The sequence below is a fragment of the Esox lucius genome, chromosome 4, assembly GCF_011004845.1.
Source record: "Esox lucius isolate fEsoLuc1 chromosome 4, fEsoLuc1.pri, whole genome shotgun sequence".
Taxonomy (NCBI): Eukaryota; Metazoa; Chordata; class Actinopteri; order Esociformes; family Esocidae; genus Esox; species Esox lucius.
This window is the reverse complement of record NC_047572.1, coordinates 22,118,774-22,139,905: the sequence shown is the minus strand read 5'-3', so window position 1 is coordinate 22,139,905 and position 21,132 is coordinate 22,118,774. Positions and strand designations below refer to the sequence as shown.

At 40.9% G+C, this 21,132-nt stretch overlaps 3 protein-coding genes across 10 annotated transcripts; all 3 read left to right on the top strand.

The window, feature by feature from the left end:
* Window positions 1-969: 969 nt before the first annotated feature.
* Window positions 970-2,091, top strand: LOC105025818 (growth-regulated alpha protein-like). Its single transcript, NM_001303701.1, is given in 4 exon segments — window positions 970-1,101; window positions 1,262-1,382; window positions 1,511-1,588; window positions 1,720-2,091. Coding segments are annotated over 4 exon segments (312 nt in total). The 5' UTR covers window positions 970-1,037; the 3' UTR covers window positions 1,769-2,091.
* Window positions 2,092-2,980: 889 nt separating this feature from the next.
* LOC105025845 (putative monooxygenase p33MONOX) lies at window positions 2,981-13,365 on the top strand. 4 transcript variants are annotated; one of them, XM_029119377.2, is made up of 8 exons: window positions 2,981-3,067; window positions 7,517-7,567; window positions 7,702-7,889; window positions 8,214-8,340; window positions 8,780-8,907; window positions 11,515-11,654; window positions 11,815-11,999; window positions 12,225-13,365. In XM_029119377.2, exons 2-8 carry the CDS (start codon window positions 7,540-7,542, stop codon window positions 12,452-12,454), a joined length of 1,026 nt encoding a protein of 341 aa, XP_028975210.1. In that variant the 5' UTR covers window positions 2,981-3,067; window positions 7,517-7,539; the 3' UTR covers window positions 12,455-13,365. The 4 variants fall into 4 exon arrangements, with proteins under 4 accessions (XP_028975210.1, XP_028975208.1, XP_019901672.2 ...); XM_029119375.2 differs by having other exon boundaries at window positions 11,512-11,654; XM_020046113.3 differs by having other exon boundaries at window positions 2,989-3,067; window positions 11,512-11,654; window positions 12,246-13,365.
* Window positions 13,366-14,937: 1,572 nt separating this feature from the next.
* LOC106024270 (putative monooxygenase p33MONOX) lies at window positions 14,938-17,860 on the top strand. 5 transcript variants are annotated; one of them, XM_020046115.3, is made up of 4 exons: window positions 14,938-15,212; window positions 15,928-16,070; window positions 16,231-16,415; window positions 16,641-17,860. In XM_020046115.3, the coding sequence occupies exons 1-4, from the start codon at window positions 15,102-15,104 to the stop codon at window positions 16,868-16,870; spliced, it is 669 nt and encodes a 222-aa protein (XP_019901674.3). In that variant the 5' UTR covers window positions 14,938-15,101; the 3' UTR covers window positions 16,871-17,860. The 5 variants fall into 5 exon arrangements, with proteins under 5 accessions (XP_019901674.3, XP_019901678.3, XP_019901677.3 ...); XM_020046119.3 differs by having other exon boundaries at window positions 14,939-15,167; window positions 15,931-16,070; XM_020046118.3 differs by having other exon boundaries at window positions 14,939-15,167.
* The last annotated feature ends 3,272 nt before the right edge of the window (window positions 17,861-21,132 follow it).

Genomic DNA, 21,132 nt, shown 5'->3' with positions numbered 1-21,132 from the left:
ATGGTCATTTAACGTATTTGTAATAGTATAGAACCTAACAGATCATAACAGATCGTGTCGCAGCAAATCTAAAGATTACATGACAGAGGGTTCATTGAGTTACAAAGGACCTAGTTCATTCCTGATTCATTTAGGATGTGTGAGACATCAAACCAAAACTCAGGACACAACTTTTATAAAGCCACAGAGTGCTATTGAACGAAACTACTAAAGATGTTCAATTGATTTGTAGTTCGAAATGAACTAAGGCTGACATTTTCTTATATAGACTATGACAGACCGGGGGAAAAAGATCATCGTTTTTACACAGGAAAAAGTAGAGGATGCTTAGCTGCAGTCTTACTGAAGTGTTAACCACAGTGGCTCAGCTCGCCCATGGTATGATGAGAGCAGCTCTGCAAAGACAATGAAAGGTTCTGAAACCCCCAACAACTTTAATATCCACCCAAATAAACCCATGTAAAACCTCGTAAAACAAAATGGAGTTTGAAATATTTAAATATAGTTAATTAACTAAGTATTATTATTTACTAAATACACCCGAGTCGTTCTATTTGAGAAATGTCTATCCAATCTTGTCTTTTTTTATTATTAATTTTTATATTCAGTTACTAAAAAGATAAAGTTTTAATAACTTTAATACAGAGATAATAAAAATGTTCACAGAGGATTAGAAATAATGAATAACATTATTATTAAAAGGCATAGGATAATGAAACATATTTTCCCCTGACTGGGATTTGGGAGATCAACCACATCAATACATAGATGTTGTTAATTCCTTTAAGATTTACAAATTACATTTATTTCACAAATCCCTACAGAAAAAATCATTAAATAAAGCTAGGATTTAAAGGAGACATTCAAATTTAAAGTAGGATTTAAAGCAGGCCTTTTATTGTGATTTGCGGGGTAGTTTCCGTTTCCATTCAGTAGTGAAATTTCCCCTCATCACTAGGTAAAGGCTTCAGACATGGGTATATAAACGGGCCATTCTTTCAACCTCTCACAGCTCTCACCACTACTCTACACGCAACATGACCATGACAATCAGAATCCTCTTGCTCCTTGCTGTCACTGTGTGCATCACTGCAGCCCAGCGTGAGTGTTCCTTTATAACAAATTCCTGTGATTTTTCTACATATATATATATATATTCTTCAGGGAAGCTTGGTTTGTATTTCCAATTGTTTTTGTGTATTTCGGTTCGGTAATCCAGTAGCAGTGACATGTTTGAACTCAATTCCAATTCTCTGTAAAGGCCCTGTGAGCCAACGTTGTTTGTGTCGGAAGGTCCGGGACAAAAACTTTGGGGGCATAAAATCAGTGGAGGATGTCCAGATCTTCCCGCCATCACAATCCTGTACCAGGCTGGAGATTATGTAAGTATTTTATAATATATCGAATTAGTTATGATGATTATCACGATGATGACAAGGATTTTGAGATTAGTCAACAGTTCAAGCCATTACAAAGTCAATGTGCACTTAACCATTCCACATGTTGACAGTGTTAGTCTGAAAAACGGAGTGCAGTACTGCCTGGACCCCAAAATGAAGATAGTGCAGAACCTTCTCACTCGCCTGATGTGAGTCATGTAAATAATATTTTTTCCCTCGGTTTACCACTTATCATTTACCGTCAAGTTAAAATGATTCTTTATGTGAATAGATGTGAATAGACCTGTCTCACCACAGTGTCCTATTGGTTAATTGACAGGAACAAGCCTGCTCCCCCAACTGTTCCCAGTCCAACTGAGGTCCCCTAAAATTAGAGCAGCAATGACTCTTCTGACAACTGACTCCATGTCTCAAGCTCTATAGTGGATCAGCTCGGACTCCAGACTCCACTGCTGTCCTATAATGTCTGATGTTTCTTCGCTCTCAGTGTTAAAAAACTTGACACTGTCTAAGCAATGTAATGCACAAGCTACATTTCATACTTAATTATCTACTTTTGTACATGTTCAATGTATATTTCAAATGTGTATTTCTGCAATTATTTTTGTTTTGCAAAGTTTTTGTCTCAATCCAGTGATACAAAATGATGCAAGTGAACATTAATAAAGCTATTTTCTTATTATTTTTACTGTAATGTTTCAAAGCAGATTTTTTTATTTATAAAGAACATGATTTTTTTTTTTTAAAGAGTATCTGAAATGATAAGTGTCAGCTAAAAGACCGTAAAATGTGCAATTAACTTGTTCTTAGTAATCAGAAAATAATTGACATGGTGCCATCATGTGGCTGCAAAGGGGCAGTGCATATGGACCACAAAAGGCCTGAGATTGGTATAGTTTACAGAAGGAACGCCCATGCCTTGCATCTACATTATACACCAATTTGGGTAGGGTTAAGCACACGGATGAAATATATTGGGATTACTTTTGACACGGTGTGGTCTAGCAGATGCAGTAGAGCTGTGACCCAAATCGTAACCCATTCCCTATTTAGCACACTATTTATTGGCCAAGGTCCAGTGGGGCTCTAGCTCGTCAAGTGTACAGTGTAGGAGGCTGCCAGTCGGGATGCACGAACATCACATAGAGGGCAGAAGGCTCTGGGCTGTGATAACACAATGTACAGTAGTAATGGTAGAAAAGCGAAATGAACTTAACAGAACTGTCAGCACATGATGTGTGCACTTAAGGGGAAGTAAGCAGATGTTTTGCTCAAACACCCTTGAGGATTAATGTATGGAGGGATACAACACCACAATACAGTACATATAAATAAATTACATGTCAATAGTACCCAAGCGGTATGGCGAGGCACAACAATTAAAACAATGTTTATTTCAAAACGTGTTTCGGGTCTTAGCGTCATTTCTAATCACAAACCAAACAAATCCATGCGTCGGGGAGGACTTTGGTCTAGAAATCCCATCACAGCATGATCACTTCCGTGCTCGTTCATTGGTGCAGCGCTTGCACTTGTCTACGTCCCCTGTCCAAAAGTCTTGAATAGTCCGCCGGTGTCTGTTCACCAAAGCGTCTCAAATACAGCACAGTTGACTGTGAGGGGAGTTTATTGAGGCTGAGCAGATATAGGCTACATCGTTGTCTGAGGTGAGGAAGTTATCGCATTGTGCAGATTTTTTGTGGTTTTAAACGCATGATCTATGGGCGATTTTTGAGGCGATTGCTTCCGTGGATATTTATATGTTATAATATGTTAGTACCCTACAGCAACAGCGTACCGAATCAAACTTTTCGTTTGATCGAGTGTAGGCGACGGTAATGCTATTTGCATTATTTTGTAAGTAGCCACATTCTAAGATTTGTAAAGCACACGTAGCCCATTATAGCCTATTCCATATTCAACCTGCCTTTCTCATCTTTTTGCAAGTCATCGTCATCTGGCAACTGCGGCTGCTGACTTTTATATAGCCAATTATTCACCGATTCAGCACATTCACCTCTCAAAAAAGCCTTTCAAAAAAGTATTTTAAAAAAAGATGATTTATATATACACTACCGTTGAAAAGTTTGGGGTCACTTAGAAATGTCCTTGTTTTCCATGAAAACATACATGAAATTAGTTTGAATAGCAAATATAGCCACATTTTTAAGAAATATAGTCATTCACAAGGTTATAAATAATTATTTTTTAATTATTTTTAATTAAATAATAATTGTGTCATTCAAACAGAATCCTCCATTTTTAGTAATTACAGCCTTGCAGACCTTTGTCATTCTAGTTGTCAATTTATTGAGGTAATCTGAACAGATAGCACCCCATGTTTCCTGAAGCACCTCCATAAGTTGGTTTGGTGGGCACTTCTTATGTACGGTCAAGCTGCTCCTACAACAGCTCAATTGGGTTGAAATCCGGTGACTGTGCTGGAAACACTGTTACAGACAGAAAACCAGCTGACTACTTTTTCCAGCACTGCAGACCAACATGTTGTCTCCACTCTCCACCATGCTTGACAGATGGCACCAAGCATTGCTCCAGCATCTTTTCATTTGGTCTGTGTCTTGCAAATGTTGTTTTATGTGATCCAAACTCCTCAAACTTAGAATTGTCTATCCATAACACTTTTATTTTAAATCTTCCTCTTTCTGGTGTCTGTATGCTTTTGCCAATCTCAATCTTTTCTTTTTATTGTCCAGTATGAGATATGGCTTTTTCTTTGCAACTCTGCCTAGAAGGCCAGCATTCCTGAGTCGCCTCCTTACTGTTGACATTGAGGCTGGTGTTTTGTGGGTACTATTTGATGAAGCTACCAGTGTGGTGTCTCTGGCTCAAACTAGACACTCAAATGTATTTGTCTTCTTGATCAGTTGTGCACTGGGGCCTCCCAATCCTCTTTCTATTGTGCTTAGAGCTAGTTTGTGTTGTTCCCACACTACCATTCAAACGTTTGGGGTCATTTAGAATTGTCCATGTTTTCGAAGATTTAAAATATCATCAAACTGATCAGAAATACAGTGTAGATGTTAATATGGTAAATTACTATTGTATCTGGAATCAGCTGATTTTAATGGAATATCTATATACTGTAAGCGTACAGAGACCCATTATCAGCAAAGCTCGGTCCTGTGTTCCAATGGCACGTTGTGTTTGCTAATCCAAGAATATAATTTTAAAAGGCTATGTGATCATTAGAAAACCATTTTGCAATTATGTTAACACAGCTGAAACTAGTGAGACTAGTTGAATATCTGGTGCATCAGCAATTGTGGGTTCAATTACGGGCTGAAAATAGACAGAAACAAAGAGCCTTCTTCTGAAACCTGTCAGTCTATTCTTGTTCTGAGAAATTAAGGTTATTCCATGTGAGAAATAGCCAAGAAACTGAAGATCTCCTACAACGCTGTGTACTACTCCCTTCACAGACTAGCACAAACTGTCTCTAACAAGAATAGAATGAGGAGTGGGAGGCCCTGGTGCACAACTAAGCAAGAGGACAAATACATGAAAGAGAGAATATACAGTATGTGCATATAGACTATAAAAAAATCTGAAGACTGACATTTTAATAACTGAGCTCGAAAAAAAAATACAAGTACACAAGAACACCATACTAATACTGTGTTTGACCCCCTTTCGCCTTCAGAACTGCCTTAATTCGATGTGGCATTGATTCAACAAGGTGCTGAAAGCATTCTTTAGAAATGTTGGCCCATATTGATAGGATAGCATTTTGCAGTTGATGGAGATTTGTGGGATGCACATCCAGGGCACGAAGCTCCCGTTCCACCACATCCCAAAGATGCTCTATTGGGTTGAGATCTGGTGACTGTGTGGGCCATTTCAGTGAGCTCATTGTCATGTTCAAGAAGCCAATTTGAAATGATTCGAGCTTTGTGACATGGTGCATTATCCTGCTGGAAGTAGCCATCTGAGGATGGGTACATGGTGGTCATAAAGGGATGGACATGGTCAGAAACAATGCTCAGGTAGGCCGTGGCATTTAAACGATGCCCAATTGGCACTAAGGGGCCTAAAGTGTGCCAAGAAAACATCCCCCACACCATTACACCACTACCAGCAGCCTGAACAGTGGTAACAAGGCATGATGGATCCATGTTCTCATTCTGTTTACACCAAATTCTGACTCTACCATCTGAATGTCTCAACAGAAATCGAGACTCATCAGACCAGGCAACATTCTTCCAGTCTTCAACTGTCCAATTTTGGTGAGCTCGTGCAAATTGTAGCCTCTTTTTCCTATTTGTAGTGGAGATGAGTGGTACCCGGTGGGGTCTTCTGCTGTTGTAGCCCATCCGCCTCAAGGTTGTGCGTGTTGTGGCTTCACATATGCTTTGCTGCATACCTCGGTTGTAACGAGTGGTTATTTCAGTCAAAGTTGCTCTTCTATCAGCTTGAATCAGTTGGCCCATTCTCCTCTGACCTCTAGCATCAACAAGGCATTTTCGCCCACAGGACTGCCGCATACTGGATGTTTTTCCCTTTTCACACCATTCTTTGTAAACCCTAGAAATGGTTGTGCGTGAAAATCCCAGTAACTGAGCAGATTGTGAAATACTCAGACCGGCCCGTCTGGAACCAACAACCATGCCACGCTCAAAATTGCTTAAATCACCTTTCTTTCCCATTCTGACATTCAGTTTGGAGTTCAGGATATTGTCTTGACCAGGACCACACCCCTAAATGTATTGAAGCATCTGCCATGTGATTGGTTGATTAGATAATTGCATTAATGAGAAATTTAACAAGAGTTCCTAATAATCCTTTAGGTGAGTGTATATTGGAATGTAAAATAAAACAAAGAATACTGAAATGTGAAAACATTATGGAATCTTTCTATGTATCAGAATACACTATATAGAAAATCCAACATAAAAGGAATTTTACAGCTACTCTTGTGATTAGTGTGTTTGTTAATGATGTTTTGGTAAGATGGTGGTAGATAGGGAGAGCCTTAAGGCCACAAAGTATGTTTACCACTTGTTATAGGGTGCATGTTATGTAAAAAGTATTGGTCTGTTGCAACTTGCAATATGAATACTAAGTCCATTGTATTACTTTATCATCTCATAAAACTTAAGACTGAAACATTGCTGCAACATCAAATTTGTGGCCAAATGAAAATAGCACCTCAGTGATGTGTGTGTAGGAGACCTCATGTCTCATGACTCATCCTGACCTTATGTAACACTAGCATTGGAAACCAGACTTAGGTCTATTTGGAGGATTGGAGTCGGTCCCAAGACAGTGTGCTCTTCCTAAAATGAACATAAAAAACTCAACAGTATATTCAGGCTCTACACACCGCTCCAGCTTTAGCCTCTTTTCCTGACTGATTCTACACACCGCTTCAGCCTCCATTCCCCCATGCTACTGGACAGCACTCCAGCCTCTATTCCTTCCCAATACCAAACACCACTCCAGCCTCTATTCCTTCCCAATACCAAACACCACTCCAGCCTCTATTCCTTCCCAATACAACACACCACTCCAGCCTCTATTCCTTCCCAATCATACACAATGCTCCAGTCTCTATTCCTTCCCAATCATACACAATGATCCAAGCTCTATTCCTTCCCAATACTACACACCACTCCAGCCTCTATTCCTTCCCAATACAACACACCACTCCAGCCTCTATTCCTTCCCAATCATACACAATGCTCCAGTCTCTATTCCTTCCCAATCATACACAATGATCCAAGCTCTATTCCTTCCCAATACTACACACCACTCCTGACTCTATTCCTTCCCAATACAACACACCACTCCAGCCTCTATTCCTTCCCAATCCTACACAATGCTCCAGCCTCTATTCCTTCCCAATACTGTGCTACGCTCCAACCTCTATTTCTTCCCAATACTGTGCTACGCTCCAACCTCTATTTATTCCCAATACTGCACAAAGCTCCAGCCTCTATGCCTCCCCGCTACTACACACCTCTTCCTCCTGAATTCAACAGAGGGAGCAGAATCTCCCAATAGAGTTGTGAAATGCAAACCTTCTTCTATATCTGTTTTGTTGGTTTTGTATCTCTGCCCACTGATTATCTAATGCTTTTTTTATATTATTGTCATAGAGCCTGATAATCCATTGTGCAGTATGGGATCCAGACGAGGGGACATACCTGGTAATACCAACCAAAAGATTTGAGAAAAGAAATAAAAACATTTAAAGAAAAAAATGTAAAGACAAGTATAGATACAGTTGGTGCTTCATTAAATGCGGCTATGATGTTTTTTTTTCTGTTGTCTTCAATTTCAGCACTGGAGTCTGGTATTTCTGGGGGTTTCTTTGGGGGGTTCTCGTCTCCTATTGGTATGTCAAGACGAGCCTTTAACTATGATGAAGCTTTGGACGCACCCATGCAGTCCCCTCCCTCTGACCTGTGTGTCAACAACCCCTGGAAGAACCCCCTCATACCACAGAGGAAGTTCAACAGTATTGCAGAGGTACAGAGCGCCAACACTATATGCAAGGCCTATTTGGTTTTGTGTTTAACAAAGGAACAAAATAAAGAATGATCAAATAAATTAAGCAAGATACTGAGGTTGCTTTTCGTCAATAGTCTTTCAAATTAATACTTACAGTACTGTAGCTCAGACGTTGCGTAATAGTATTTGCTGTGTAACAGACCTTGACACAGATGTGCCAGCCTGGCCAGGCTTATAACTATTGACTGTAGAGTCTAATGAACCGTCGCTGGGCAAGGTAACCCTGATAATGCCCATATTATGTTGATAATATTAGACCCATGGAACTGTTGTTGTGTGCAGGAGGACGAGAGTGGGCCACTGACCTTCTCCGCCTGTCAGTTTGATGCAGTGGCTGCAGCACCTGTCAAGTCCCCTGTCCCAGTTGTTAAGGCCAAAGCCTCCTCTCTCATGAACACACTTATGACCAGTAAGTACAAAATAAAAAAGAATTTACAAACACAAATGCTATGGATGTTTCCATAATCCGGTCTAGTATATTAAAATAGGAGTCTGTTTATGGGGGCTCTACATTTGTTAGTTAAAAGAAAACTGGGGCAAGAAAACTGTCAGTTATATTGAAATGCCGTGCATTTTCCTAAATGAATAAGCTGATAGCTCTGCATGTTACTTGATAATCAAACATACTTATACTCCACAATGGGATGATATTACATAATATCACTGATTTTAAATATGTTCTCGTTTACATACCTATTTAGCTGAGGCTCTAACCAGAACAACTGTTAGTTACTGCATTAATCTCATGATATGCAACTCAGTGGTAGTAATTACTCCTTACACAATATATACGCACAACAATATGTGTTTCCTAACTCCCCACTGTGAACCCAACCTTGGCCCTTCAGAGCAGTCCCAGGAGAGCTTGCAGAGGTTCGAGCTCCAAGCAGGACTGACAGAAGCTGGCTACACCCCCCACAAGGGTCTTTCTGCTGAGGAAGCCCAATTCCACCTCCTTGCTGAGAAACCAAGGCCTGTAAGTATGACAAGGAGGATTAGTGAGAAGTCATGCTCTCTGAGTCATACAATCTGACATGGCAAAGGTGGTTGGGAGAAGGACAAAGTGGCATGCAAGAGCAGTCATTCTTCAAGAACCAAAAGCATGCATAGCTAGCTGCTGCTCTTTTCAGTTCATTACAGTACTGCTTTTGCCTTTTTTCTTTAATTCAGGCGAGAGTTGAGTAAAATAGAGAAATACAACCCTCATGTTGTTGGCATACATTAGCATGACTTGATGTTCCTTTGCTAAAATAGAGATATGGGTTTTGTCTAGTAGACTGTAGTTTGTCAGACCAGTGAGCCAGAATGTGATCCTCAATGTACCTTAAATTCAGTTTGTAGCTCTAAACAGGTCGTTGGGAAACAGCGTTATTGTGTGTGTGTGTGTGTGTGTGTGTGTGTGTGTGTGTGTGTGTGTGTGTGTGTGCACGACTGTACTGTACTTGACCACTGTAGTGTAGTAAACCATGGCAAATTATGTTGCCGGTCTTCACTTATATAAATAGCTTTTTTAGGCTTGGGTGTAAGATACACAAACACTTGTTTTACTTTACTAACCCTAAGTATAGTAAAACAAGTTAGTATAGTAAAACATGTGTTTGTGTATGCATGTGTGTGGGTGCATTGTACATTCTCAAAGTTCACCTGTACATCTACAATACATATCTCTTCATATTGTATTATCTTGTTTTTTACTGCTTTTTTATTACATAATTTTTCTTGGTTTGGTTTACTACGTTAGAAACTACACATTTTGTTGGGAGACTTTATTACGCCTGCCCAATAAACATAGCTATTTATCATAATTTAACGGGATATACTTGTCATCAAAATGACGGCTATTTCCTTGTGTGTTGTATTTGATATCTAATTTATGTTTCCCGATTCGTGTTGTTTTGACACTCGTTAAACTCATATTCGTACTCTTTCAGTTAAAGTTAGAGGTGCTCTTTTTTATATATACATATGTACATCGTATTCTTTTTTAAATATCAATTCTATGGTTTTGTGGTTGTCCTTTGCTTGTTGCCAGGCAACACCCTTTTCCTAAAACAGCCAATGAGAAAGTCTGTAACAAAGGCGACATTTTCTGTATATACCGAGCTAACATTACTTACCTCGGTAATTTTTTTCTGCGTTACGTTTGTGAAAAAACGAATGATGGATAAAATGAGAGAGTGGATCGTACTGGAAAGTCAAAGGAATATTCTTATGAAAAGGTATTTCATCGTATCTGTGTGTTATAGCTATATATTCTTCGAATTTCGTAAACAATATCTTGCTGCTATTTGTCGAGGCCAGCCTAGACAGCCGGGCCTAGTGCTACTGCTACTAGCTAGCGTTGTTAGCTCGCTAATACAAAGCAAATAACGTGTCCCTGTGTTTGTTTCTGTTGTTAGTAAATAATACGTTTCTGTTGTCAGTAACTAATTCATATTATCCATCTGTCTAACGTTATTCTTGTTGTATATGCAAATTGTTGCAACTTCTACATTCAACAACGTTAACAACAACCATTTTTGTTTTGCAACGTTTGTTAGCTAGCCTTCCAACAACAGCTGATCAAGGTACGGCCAGTTACTGCCAGTCTGTTTCTGCCATTTCCGCTGTTTCGTATTCAATTACCACTGCGTAGGGTACAGTAGCTGGTTTAATAATAATAATGTTCAATAATAAACACGAATTGGCATTGCTGTCTAGCATTACAGTGTAGCTAAATGTTGAATCAATTTCGTTGGTCGATCATTTAATGGGAACATGGGTAATATAATCCAGCCCCCGAGACCCCGCCGGTATATTGGTGTGACACAAATGTCCCTGGCCTTGCGATGGGACTTGTGCTCAGCGTAAGATTTGGATTTGAGGGGCTGTGTTCCAAACATAGCTAGCATGTTTCAGTCATGTCTTGGGACCCTAGAGGAAACCCAAAGCCTAGACTTAGCCTAGATCAAATTTTGGGACTACACAAAAACCAAGGGGAGGCGTTCATCTGCCACATTCGAATACTGGACATTACAGTGAGCAGTGTGAGGATTTCAACAGCAAGTTAATATTGAAAATGCAAGAGCATGGTACACAGAAGTATGACCCATTTGTTACAATATTCCCTGAGGGATTGGAATAAGATGAACATGGAAAATATCTTGCTGATACAAATGTGATCCCTGCATACAGAGTAATCTTGGAAGGCTGTTCATCTGGGCACTCATCCAGTGTATTTTATGTAACCTGGTGGCCCGCCAGAAAACGTTCAGTCCTTCTTTATGACGGTGGCTCCTTTTAGTGACTATCTCTCTCACTGACAGAGGTCAAAGGGGGTCAACAGTTTACACAGACTGTTAGTTGGATTTCTAAACAAATGTAGATGGTGTTCCGCTGGCCTTTGGTTTGTGTGCAAATGTCCAGCCATCATTTTATTGCCTTAAGGTCACAATCTTAGCTACAAGTCATTTTGTCATTTGTTTTGTTTGTGCCAAGGCTTCCCATGAAAAATATTTCTTGCCAACCCCTGGGCTACAGAAAGAGCTTTCAAGGTTCTGAGCAACAAATTGCTTAAGATTAATTTTTCTCTTTTCCTCAGCAGAAGTTGAGAATGCCAAGCGGGGACTTCAAGGAGGACAGGCTTACGACATCAGCTCAATCCACCCCTTGTGGCACCCCCTCCCTCACCCCCTGTGTTACCCCAAACGTCAGCCCACACACCTCACCCTTAATCAACCGCAGGTATCAGTCAGATGGCTCTTTCTCAATACACCCTGTAGTAGAATAGAAGGGTACTTCCCTCTGAATAATTACTGGACTTAAATATGACACATTTTCTGATGGAGTTGGATTATGCAGGGTTGAAACAGGTCTGTCATGTATTTTGTGTGTGGACGTACAGGAGCTGGTTCAACAACCTGAGTCCTGCACCATTTATTGGCACACCAGAGCTGGGCAGTCCTAACAGATTAGAAATGGGAGGCAATGAGGGCGGAGGAACTGGAGGGGAGAGGTGGAGCTTCTTTGGAACTTCTCGACCCGTAGTACAGAAGTCATCTACAGACCCAGGCTCAGAAACCAACACAGGTAGAAATCAGCCCCTCCAAATCTTCAATTTTTAGGATTGTTTTCTTAACTTCGGTTTGAAAAAAGTGACAGTGCTTCAAAAAATATACTCTGTGTTCCCAATATAGATTGTGTGAGTCTAATATCAATGTCTATAGTCACTGCCACATGTCAGCATGTTGGCTTCATATACAACTTATTTATAGAAATGTAATGGATGTTAAAGATTCTGTACCTTTTGTTCAGTTACCATTCTTGTCTGCTCAGGCTTCACTCTCCAGTCCTACTTTGGTGTGACCAAGTCTAACACCCTGGAGGGCATTAAGACACAGGTCAACCTGATGGTGGATGACCCTGCCAAGATCAACCCACCCAAGATCGATATTAGTGGCATTGAGTGCAAGAGACCCCCTCAGACCCGCCCACACAAACTTAAACCCCGGGACATGAATGTCCTAACACCTTCTGGATTCTAATAGCCCCAAAAACAATCTCCCATGAATCCTAGCGACCACATCCCCTGGCAGCCAGTAGCCGGTCTACTACACCCGTGGTTCTCAAACCTGTCCCTGGGACCCCCAAGCATCTCATAATGTTGTTGTAGCCCTGAACTAGCTCACCTGAATCAAGCAGCCAATGCCTTGACAATTAGTTGACATGTTGATGCAGGTGTTTTATCTGTGAAATACATCTAATACATAGAATTGCTAGGGGTCCCTAGGAGAGAACCACAGTACCACACTACCCTGCTCTGCCTGCTTAGTGGAACCCAAGAGACTCAGAAGATGGAAGACATGCTTCAGAAGTCATTCCCAACTCCAGGGTTGTCAAACTCATTCAGCCCCAGGTGCAGCATTCGGCTTCAGCGAGGTCCAGAAGGCCACATTGAAAATGTTATTTTGTCACTGTCAGAATTAGCAAAACATGGCTCGCTGTCTGGCATTTTTTGTTCTTTGTTATTAACAAGCTGGACACCGTAGAGACACAATGACCATAGGTTCATTATAATATATACATAGTTGAGATTTGGTTTTGGTCATTATGAAGTATGATACATAGTTGTATTTTATATTTTTACTCAAACAATTAATGGGCCAAATCGGACCTTCTCGTTTGCCACGCCTGCCCCTATAACTTACCTGAACCTTGTCCAGAAAAGCACAAAACATTTTCATCCGCCTCACATCAAAAGGGTTGCTTATTGTTGTTTTAATTTTTAATTTTAATGGATGCTTTGGTGTTTTACAATGCCCTTTTGTGTCTTCTTGGTTTTGCGTTGAGATTGAAAGACTGGTTTTGATGTCTCATGTCTGAAACTACTGCCGTGATGAATAATGCCAGGGGTCATTTCATTTGACCTCCACTCACTAAAAGCACTATATTGTCATCATTTCCCTCAACTATACTTAATTATGTGTTGAGTGTTGTTTTTGTTGTGTGGTATTTTTGCATCGGTTTGGGTTTTTGGGGCCAGTGAGTGGTCTTACTGATGTTGTGACAAAGCTTGCTTCTTGCCTCTTTTCCGTATCAGTTGACTTTTTAATTTGAAAGATTCCTAATGGCATTTGTTAATTATTGGATGAGAGTGTAATGACTGCTGATGTGGAGATTTATAATATACACACACAGTTCCAGTCAAAAGTTTGGAAACACTTATCCATTCACTTGAATGGGTGTGTCCAAACCTTTGACTGGTACTGTATAAAATCACAATGTTGTTTATGTTGTTAGAAAGTTATTTATCAATGTGTTATGATATTTCCATAACATACCAGTCTGTAATGTTTTCAGAGTATATTGATATGGAGGCCAATGCATTGAAGTTGAGCGTTTGAAATGCTTTTTTATAAGAACTATTATTTTAGAATCAGTACTGTTTTGTTTTTACAGGATGTTTATGAATTTCAATAATTAGTTGCATATGGGATTTATTTTTCCCATTGAATCTAGCTGTAAATAAACTCCACACTAATACAAGTATTCCATTGTTTCTGCTCCCAATTATTTGTTTCAAAGGCTAAATCAAACGGGTATTGCGGACTTTAAATGAAAGGTGTATGCGGGTTTTTGGAATAGGGTGTATTTGATTCTCTATTAGGAAACGCCATTGGGTTGAACATCTGAGTTCTGGAGCTTTGGCTGATTTGTCAGTTACATTTAATGAACACTAGATGGCACAAGAAGCTCCCGGAAGAGGTCGGTGTCTTTTACGTTCACATCGTTAAGGAAACGCTTTTAGAGCGACCTACAATAGTTTAAATGTTAACACTTTTCTACATTGCCCCGTCCCGTTGGAATTAGGGCTGTGCTATGTCTGGATTGATTTTACACATCGTCTAAACCACCTGTCGAAATATAATTGTATTTTTTCCCTCACGATATGCTCTTTCAGTACTGTGTAAATCAATCAAATGTATTTATAAAGCCCCGTTTACATCAGCAGTTCTCACAAAGTGCTTTTACAAACTAAAATAAATTGGCTTGATTAACGCAATGCATTAACTAATTAGCCAGTGCACTATATTCTAGTGTATACTTCTTCAGTGCGAATAATAAAGGTGAGCCAGTAGACCTAAACGAAGTATGTTACAGAACAGTAATACATCGGGCCAAATATTATCCAATTGGTTAATCTTACAGGTTTTGATTTGGGTGCTGTCCAGCGGTTGGACCATCTGACCAGTAACAGGTTGCAGATGAAATCCCAGAGCCCAGGCGAAAATAATGTTGTTCTATTCTTGAGCAAATCATTAAACCTAATTGCCTCTGTAAATTGGTCTAGATGTACATTTGTGTTAATCGTTGAAATGAATAGCTTGAATCACGTAGCCTACTACATAATTAGTGGCAAAAAAACAAACAATGTCACGCCACCCACGTGTTTTTTAATTGTAGAACATCGTCCATTTTTGGGCGAATGGAAGTATTCAAATGCACCAGTGTGACAGGGACAAACTGAGACAAACACTCAAGTAGTCCGAGTTTAGCGGCTAAACTCCGCCCCTGCCCTATGTGGACTACACAAAAACCAGGAGGGCGAGTGCATCTGTCCGAGTCGGATGCTGGAAATTACATTTAGCAGAACTAAAGAGCAAGGGGTTTCAGCAGCGATTCATAGCGACAATGCGGGAGCATATTACGACCCATTCTTTCCAATATCGCCTGGAGGATTGGAATACGGTGAACATGGTAAATATCTTGCCGAGATTGAACAAAATCCACAGACTCCAAAAGGTAAGATTCTTTGGAGCTTAAAATAAAATTGCCTTTACATAATGAGCGTTTAAGTTACAAAGTTTTTTTTTTCCAAACGGACATAGCAATACCTGAATTTGACCATTATAAAATCTGTTTTGCTAAAGAGTTTTCAGCTTAAACGTATAGTTTTTGGTGCACTGAATACACCCAATGTCTTGACTTGTGTTAGTTTCCAAGTGGGTGTTTGACACCTGACTTGATTCCTTTGAGTTACTAGAAGAAAATACTTGAAATAGAGGTAACATCTAATTTTGAACTCATGTGAATGTGATCCCTGCATACAGAGGAATCTTGGAAGGCTGTTCATCTGGGCACTCATCCAGTGTATGTTATGTAACCTGGTGGCCCGCCAGGAAACGTTCAGTCCTTCTTTATGACGGTGGCTCCTTTTAGTGACATGTATCTCTCACTGACAGAGGTCAAAGTGGGTCAACAGTTTACACAGACTGTTAGTTGGATTTCTAAACAAATGTAGATGGTGTTCCGCTGGCCTTTGGTTTGTGTGCAAATGTCCAGCCATCATTTTATTGCCTTAAGGTCACAATCTTAGCTACAAGTCATTTTGTCATTTGTTTTGTTTGTGCCAAGGCTTCCCATGAAAAATATTTCTTGCCAACCCCTGGGCTACAGAAAGAGCTTTCAAGGTTCTGAGCAACAAATTGCTTAAGATTAATTTTTCTCTTTTCCTCAGCAGAAGTTGAGAATGCCAAGCGGGGACTTCAAGGAGGACAGGCTTACGACATCAGCTCAATCCACCCCTTGTGGCACCCCCTCCCTCACCCCCTGTGTTACCCCAAACGTCAGCCCACACACCTCACCCTTAATCAACCGCAGGTATCAGTCAGATGGCTCTTTCTCAATACACCCTGTAGTAGAATAGAAGTGTACTTCCCTTTGAATAATTACTGGACTTAAATATGACACATTTTCTGATGGAGTTGGATTATGCAGGGTTGGAACAGGTCTGTTATGTATTTTGTGTGTGGGCGTACAGGAGCTGGTTCAACAACCTGAGTCCTGCACCATTTATTGGCACACCAGAGCTGGGCAGTCCTAACAGATTAGAAATGGCAGGCAATGAGGGAGGAGGAACTGGAGGGGAGAGGTGGAGCTTCTTTGGAACTTCTCGACCCGTAGTACAGAAGTCATCTACAGACCCAGGCTCAGAAACCAACACAGGTAGAAATCAGCCCATCTAAAGCTTCCATTTTTAGGATTGTTTTCTTAACTTCGGTTTGAAAAAAGTGACAGTGCTTCAAAAAATATACTCTGTGTTCCCAATATAGATTGTGTGAGTCTAATATCAATGTCTATAGTCACTGCCACATGTCAGCATGTTGGCTTCATATACAACTTATTTATAGAAATGTAATGGATGTTAAAGATTCTGTACCTTTTGTTCAGTTACCATTCTTGTCTGCTCAGGCTTCACTCTCCAGTCCTACTTTGGTGTGACCAAGTCTAACACCCTGGAGGGCATTAAGACACAGGTCAACCTGATGGTGGATGACCCTGCCAAGATCAACCCACCCAAGATCGATATTAGTGGCATTGAGTGCAAGAGACCCCCTCAGACCCGCCCACACAAACTTAAACCCCGGGACATGAATGTCCTAACACCTTCTGGATTCTAATAGCCCCAAAAACAATCTCCCATGAATCCTAGCGACCACATCCCCTGGCAGCCAGTAGCCGGTCTACTACACCCGTGGTTCTCAAACCTGTCCCTGGGACCCCCAAGCATCTCATAATGTTGTTGTAGCCCTGAACTAGCTCACCTGAATCAAGCAGCCAATGCCTTGACAATTAGTTGACATGTTGATGCAGGTGTTTTATCTGTGAAATACATCTAATACATAGAATTGCTAGGGGTCCCTAGGAGAGAACCACAGTACCACACTACCCTGCTCTGCCTGCTTAGTGGAACCCAAGAGACTCAGAAGATGGAAGACATGCTTCAGAAGTCATTCCCAACTCCAGGGTTGTCAAACTCATTCAGCCCCAGGTGCAGCATTCGGCTTCAGCGAGGTCCAGAAGGCCACATTGAAAATGTTATTTTGTCACTGTCAGAATTAGCAAAACATGGCTCGCGCTCTGGCATTTTTTGTTCTTTGTTATTAACAAGCTGGACACCGTAGAGTTGTTGTGACAAGGCTTGCTTCTTGCATCTTTTCCATATCTGAATTTTTTTTTTATTTGAACAATTCCTAATAGTATCTAACCTAATAGTTAGTTATTAGATGAGAGAGTAATGGCTGCTGACCTGGAGGTTTTTTAAATACATATATATATATATACACTACCAGTGAAATTTGGACACACTTACCCATTCACTTGAACGGGTGTGTTCAAACTTGACTGGTAATGTATAACGTCCCAATGTTGTTTTCGTTATTAGAAAGCTATTTATTAGTGTTACGATATTTCTGTAACATGCGACTCTGTACATTTTTAAGAGTATGTTTATATGAAGGCCAAAGCACTGATGAAATCCTTTTGAAATAATCTTTTATAAGAACTATTATACGCTTTTGTTTTTTCAGGATGTTTATGAATTCCAATGATTTGTTGCACAAGGGATTCCTTTTCCCGCATTTAGCTGTAAATAAACTCAACACTAATTTCATTGTTTCTGCTCTCAATTATTTTTCTTAAAAGTTCAATCAAACAGGTATGGTGGATTTAAGTTTTTTTTTTTTGGAATGGGGTGTATATGAATGCTCTTTTTGGAAATGCCGTTGGGTTGAACATCTGAGTTCTGGAGCTTTGGCTGATTTGTCAGTTGCATTTCATGGCCACTAGATGGCACTAGGAGCTCCCGGAGGAAGTCGGTGTCTTTCACATTTACATTGTCATTTAGAAGACGCTTTTAGGCAGAGCTACATACAATAGAGACCAAATGTTCCTACTTTTCCATACTGCCCGTCCCGTTCCGTTGGAATTAGGGCTGTGCTATATCTGGATTTATGTTACACACCGCCCAAACCACCTGTCCAACTATCGCAATTGTCTTTTTTCCCCTCACGGAATGCTCTTTGAGTGGCCTACTGTGTAAATTGGCTTGAATAATGCAATGTATTATTAGATAGCCAGGGCACTGTATTCTCTGGTACGCTACACGTCCTCAGGAAGAATAATAAAGATGATCCAGTAGACCTGAAAAAAGTCACTTACAGAACAGTGTGCTATACCGGACCAAATATTATCCCCTAGTTGGTTAATCTTTTCATTCAGGTGCTGTCCAGTGGTTAGGCCATCTTACCAGCAATCCCAGAGCCCAGGCAAAAAATATGTTGTTCTATCCTCGAGCAAATCATTAACCCTAATTGCACCTGTAAATTGTATTAACCCAACCCTTTTGTCTGTATTACACCATCCCTCCAATCCAGTCTGTATTACCCCACCACTCCGGTCTGTATTACCCCACCACTCCGGTCTGTATTACCCCACCGCTCCGGTCTGTATTACCCCACCCCTCCAATCCAGTCTGTATTACCCAACCACTCCGGTCTGTATTATCCCACCCCTCCGGTCTGTATTACCCCACCACTCCGGTCTGTATTACCCCACCGCTCCGGTCTGTATGACCCCACCGCTCCGGTCAGTATGACCCGACCGCTCCGGTCTGTATGACCCCACCACTCCAGTCTGTATTACTCCACCGCTCCAGTCTGTATTACCCCACCGCTCAGGTCTGTATCACTGTTATACCCCCTGGTGCACCCTGGCTGGACCTGTCGATGTATCTGATGGCAGTACTTTCGTAAGCACGCGCCTCCAGTGCAAAAGTGGTCTTGGAAGATGGCACCATTCATTTAGGCAAATCAAATATTGGACTAGCATTCTGAAACACACACCCAAATTGTTTGATCAAGGAAGTGGGCTAAGCACACTCCTACAGCAAGCCCAGCCATCTAACTGACCCTCCACTGATGGCAAATCTCCCCGTCTCTGCCTGTCTGTTTCACCAGCCGCCCCAACCAATAGCGAACGAAACCCTTTCTTCCCTTTAAGTGAGTGCAAATGATTTCAGCTGGTTGTATCAATGGCCACACACCACCTTGGCAGACAGCATCTTCTATGTTCATTTTCCTCCCTCCCTCCCTTTTCCCCCTCCAGAGTCTCTTCCAGAGCCTTCCTACTTTGATGGGCTGCTGCACAAAGACAACTACAGTTTTCTCTAGTCATCTTTAGCGTTTTCACTATACTATCTTGCTAGAGATTGGCCTAGTAGTAGTAGTAAACAAAATCCACAGTTCCAACTAGATTATAGGCTATATGCATATACAGCTCTGGAAAAAATTAAGAGACCACTGCACCTTTTTCTTTCCTTTCCAAAAAAGTCAAAAAGGAAGGTTTTGAGTGAGGAACAGAAGGGTTAAAATTAAGAGACCACTGCAAATTTGACGCATCTGTTTCTCGCTCAAAACCTTCCTTTTCAACTTTTTTGGAAAGGAAAGAAAAAGGTGCAGTGGTCTCTTTGTTTTTTCCGGAGCTGTGTATGGATGGTCTACTGATCTATCTCGATGTAGGGATGGGGACAGGTTTTGGGTGTAGCATAGTGCTGGGCTGAAGTTTACAGGTGGCTAGATGTAGTTAGCATAGTCTTGTTCATCTCTGGGGTGCAGGTGGTTGATTACTGAAGGCTACAATACGTGGAAAGAAAATCAGATGGCAGTATTGTTTTAATAATGATTGACCTGTACTGCCCATCTGCACTCCACTTCCCTCGAAAGCCTTGTCTTACTGGTCAGTATTAACAGTTTGTGGGGAAAGCCCAGTCAAAGCTCTCTTTTGTCCTTGCCCCCCAAAGGTGGAAGCAGCTTCCCCTTAATGGTAGGACAGCACAGTCCTAGCCCATTTTCATAAAAGCCCTGAAACCCAAACTCTTACAGCTAGGAATGTATTCATTCTGTCAAACAAAGCATTTAAGTTCCAGAATGTTTTTTTGAAACGGGCAGGGCTATACCGGAATTTGTCCATTAGAAAATCTGTTTTGCTAAAGGGTTTCAGCTAAAATGTTTTGTTTTTGGTGTACTGAATACACCCAATGTCTTGACTTTGTGTTGGTTTCTAAGTGGGTGTTTGACACCTGAGTTGATTCCTTTGAGTTGCAGGATGAAAATACTTGAAATAGAGGTAAAATCTAATTTTGAACTGATACAAATGTGATCCCTGCATACAGAGTAATCTTGGAAGGCTGTTCATCTGGGCACTCATCCAGTGTATTTTATGTAACCTGGTGGCCCGCCAGAAAACTTTCAGTCCTTCTTTATGACGGTGGCTCCTTTTAGTGACTATCTCTCTCACTGACAGAGGTCAAAGGGGGTCAACAGTTTACACAGACTGTTAGTTGGATTTCTAAACAAATGGAGATGGTGTTCCGCTGGCCTTTGGTTTGTGTGCAAATGTCCAGCCATCATTTTATTGCCTTAAGGTCACAATCTTAGCTACAAGTCATTTTGTCATTTGTTTTGTTTGTGCCAAGGCTTCCCATGAAAAATATTTCTTGCCAACCCCTGGGCTACAGAAAGAGCTTTCAAGGTTCTGAGCAACAAATTGCTTAAGATTAATTTTTCTCTTTTCCTCAGCAGAAGTTGAGAATGCCAAGTGGGGACTTCAAGGAGGACAGGCTTACGACATCAGCTCAATCCACCCCTTGTGGCACCCCCTCCCTCACCCCCTGTGTTACCCCAAACGTCAGCCCACACACCTCACCCTTAATCAACTGCAGGTATCAGTCAGATGGCTCTTTCTCAATACACCCTGTAGTAGAATAGAAGTGTACTTCCCTCTGAATAATTACTGGACTTAAATATGACACATTTTCTGATGGAGTTGGATTATGCAGGGTTGGAACAAGTCTGTCATGTATTTTGTGTGTGGGCGTACAGGA

Coding starts and splice junctions, on each gene's coding strand:
- LOC106024270 (XM_020046115.3), top strand. CDS start 15,102: ATGCGGGAGCATATTACGACCCATTCTTTCCAATATCGCCTGGAGGAT. Junction 16,071..16,230: donor TCACCCTTAATCAACCGCAG/GTATCAGTCAGA, acceptor GTGGGCGTACAG/GAGCTGGTTCAACAACCTGA. Junction 16,416..16,640: donor AGGCTCAGAAACCAACACAG/GTAGAAATCAGC, acceptor CCTTTTGTTCAG/TTACCATTCTTGTCTGCTCA.
- LOC105025845 (XM_029119375.2), top strand. CDS start 7,540: ATGGGATCCAGACGAGGGGACATACCTG. Junction 8,908..11,511: donor TTGCTGAGAAACCAAGGCCT/GTAAGTATGACA, acceptor TCTTTTCCTCAG/CAGAAGTTGAGAATGCCAAG. Junction 12,000..12,224: donor AGGCTCAGAAACCAACACAG/GTAGAAATCAGC, acceptor CCTTTTGTTCAG/TTACCATTCTTGTCTGCTCA.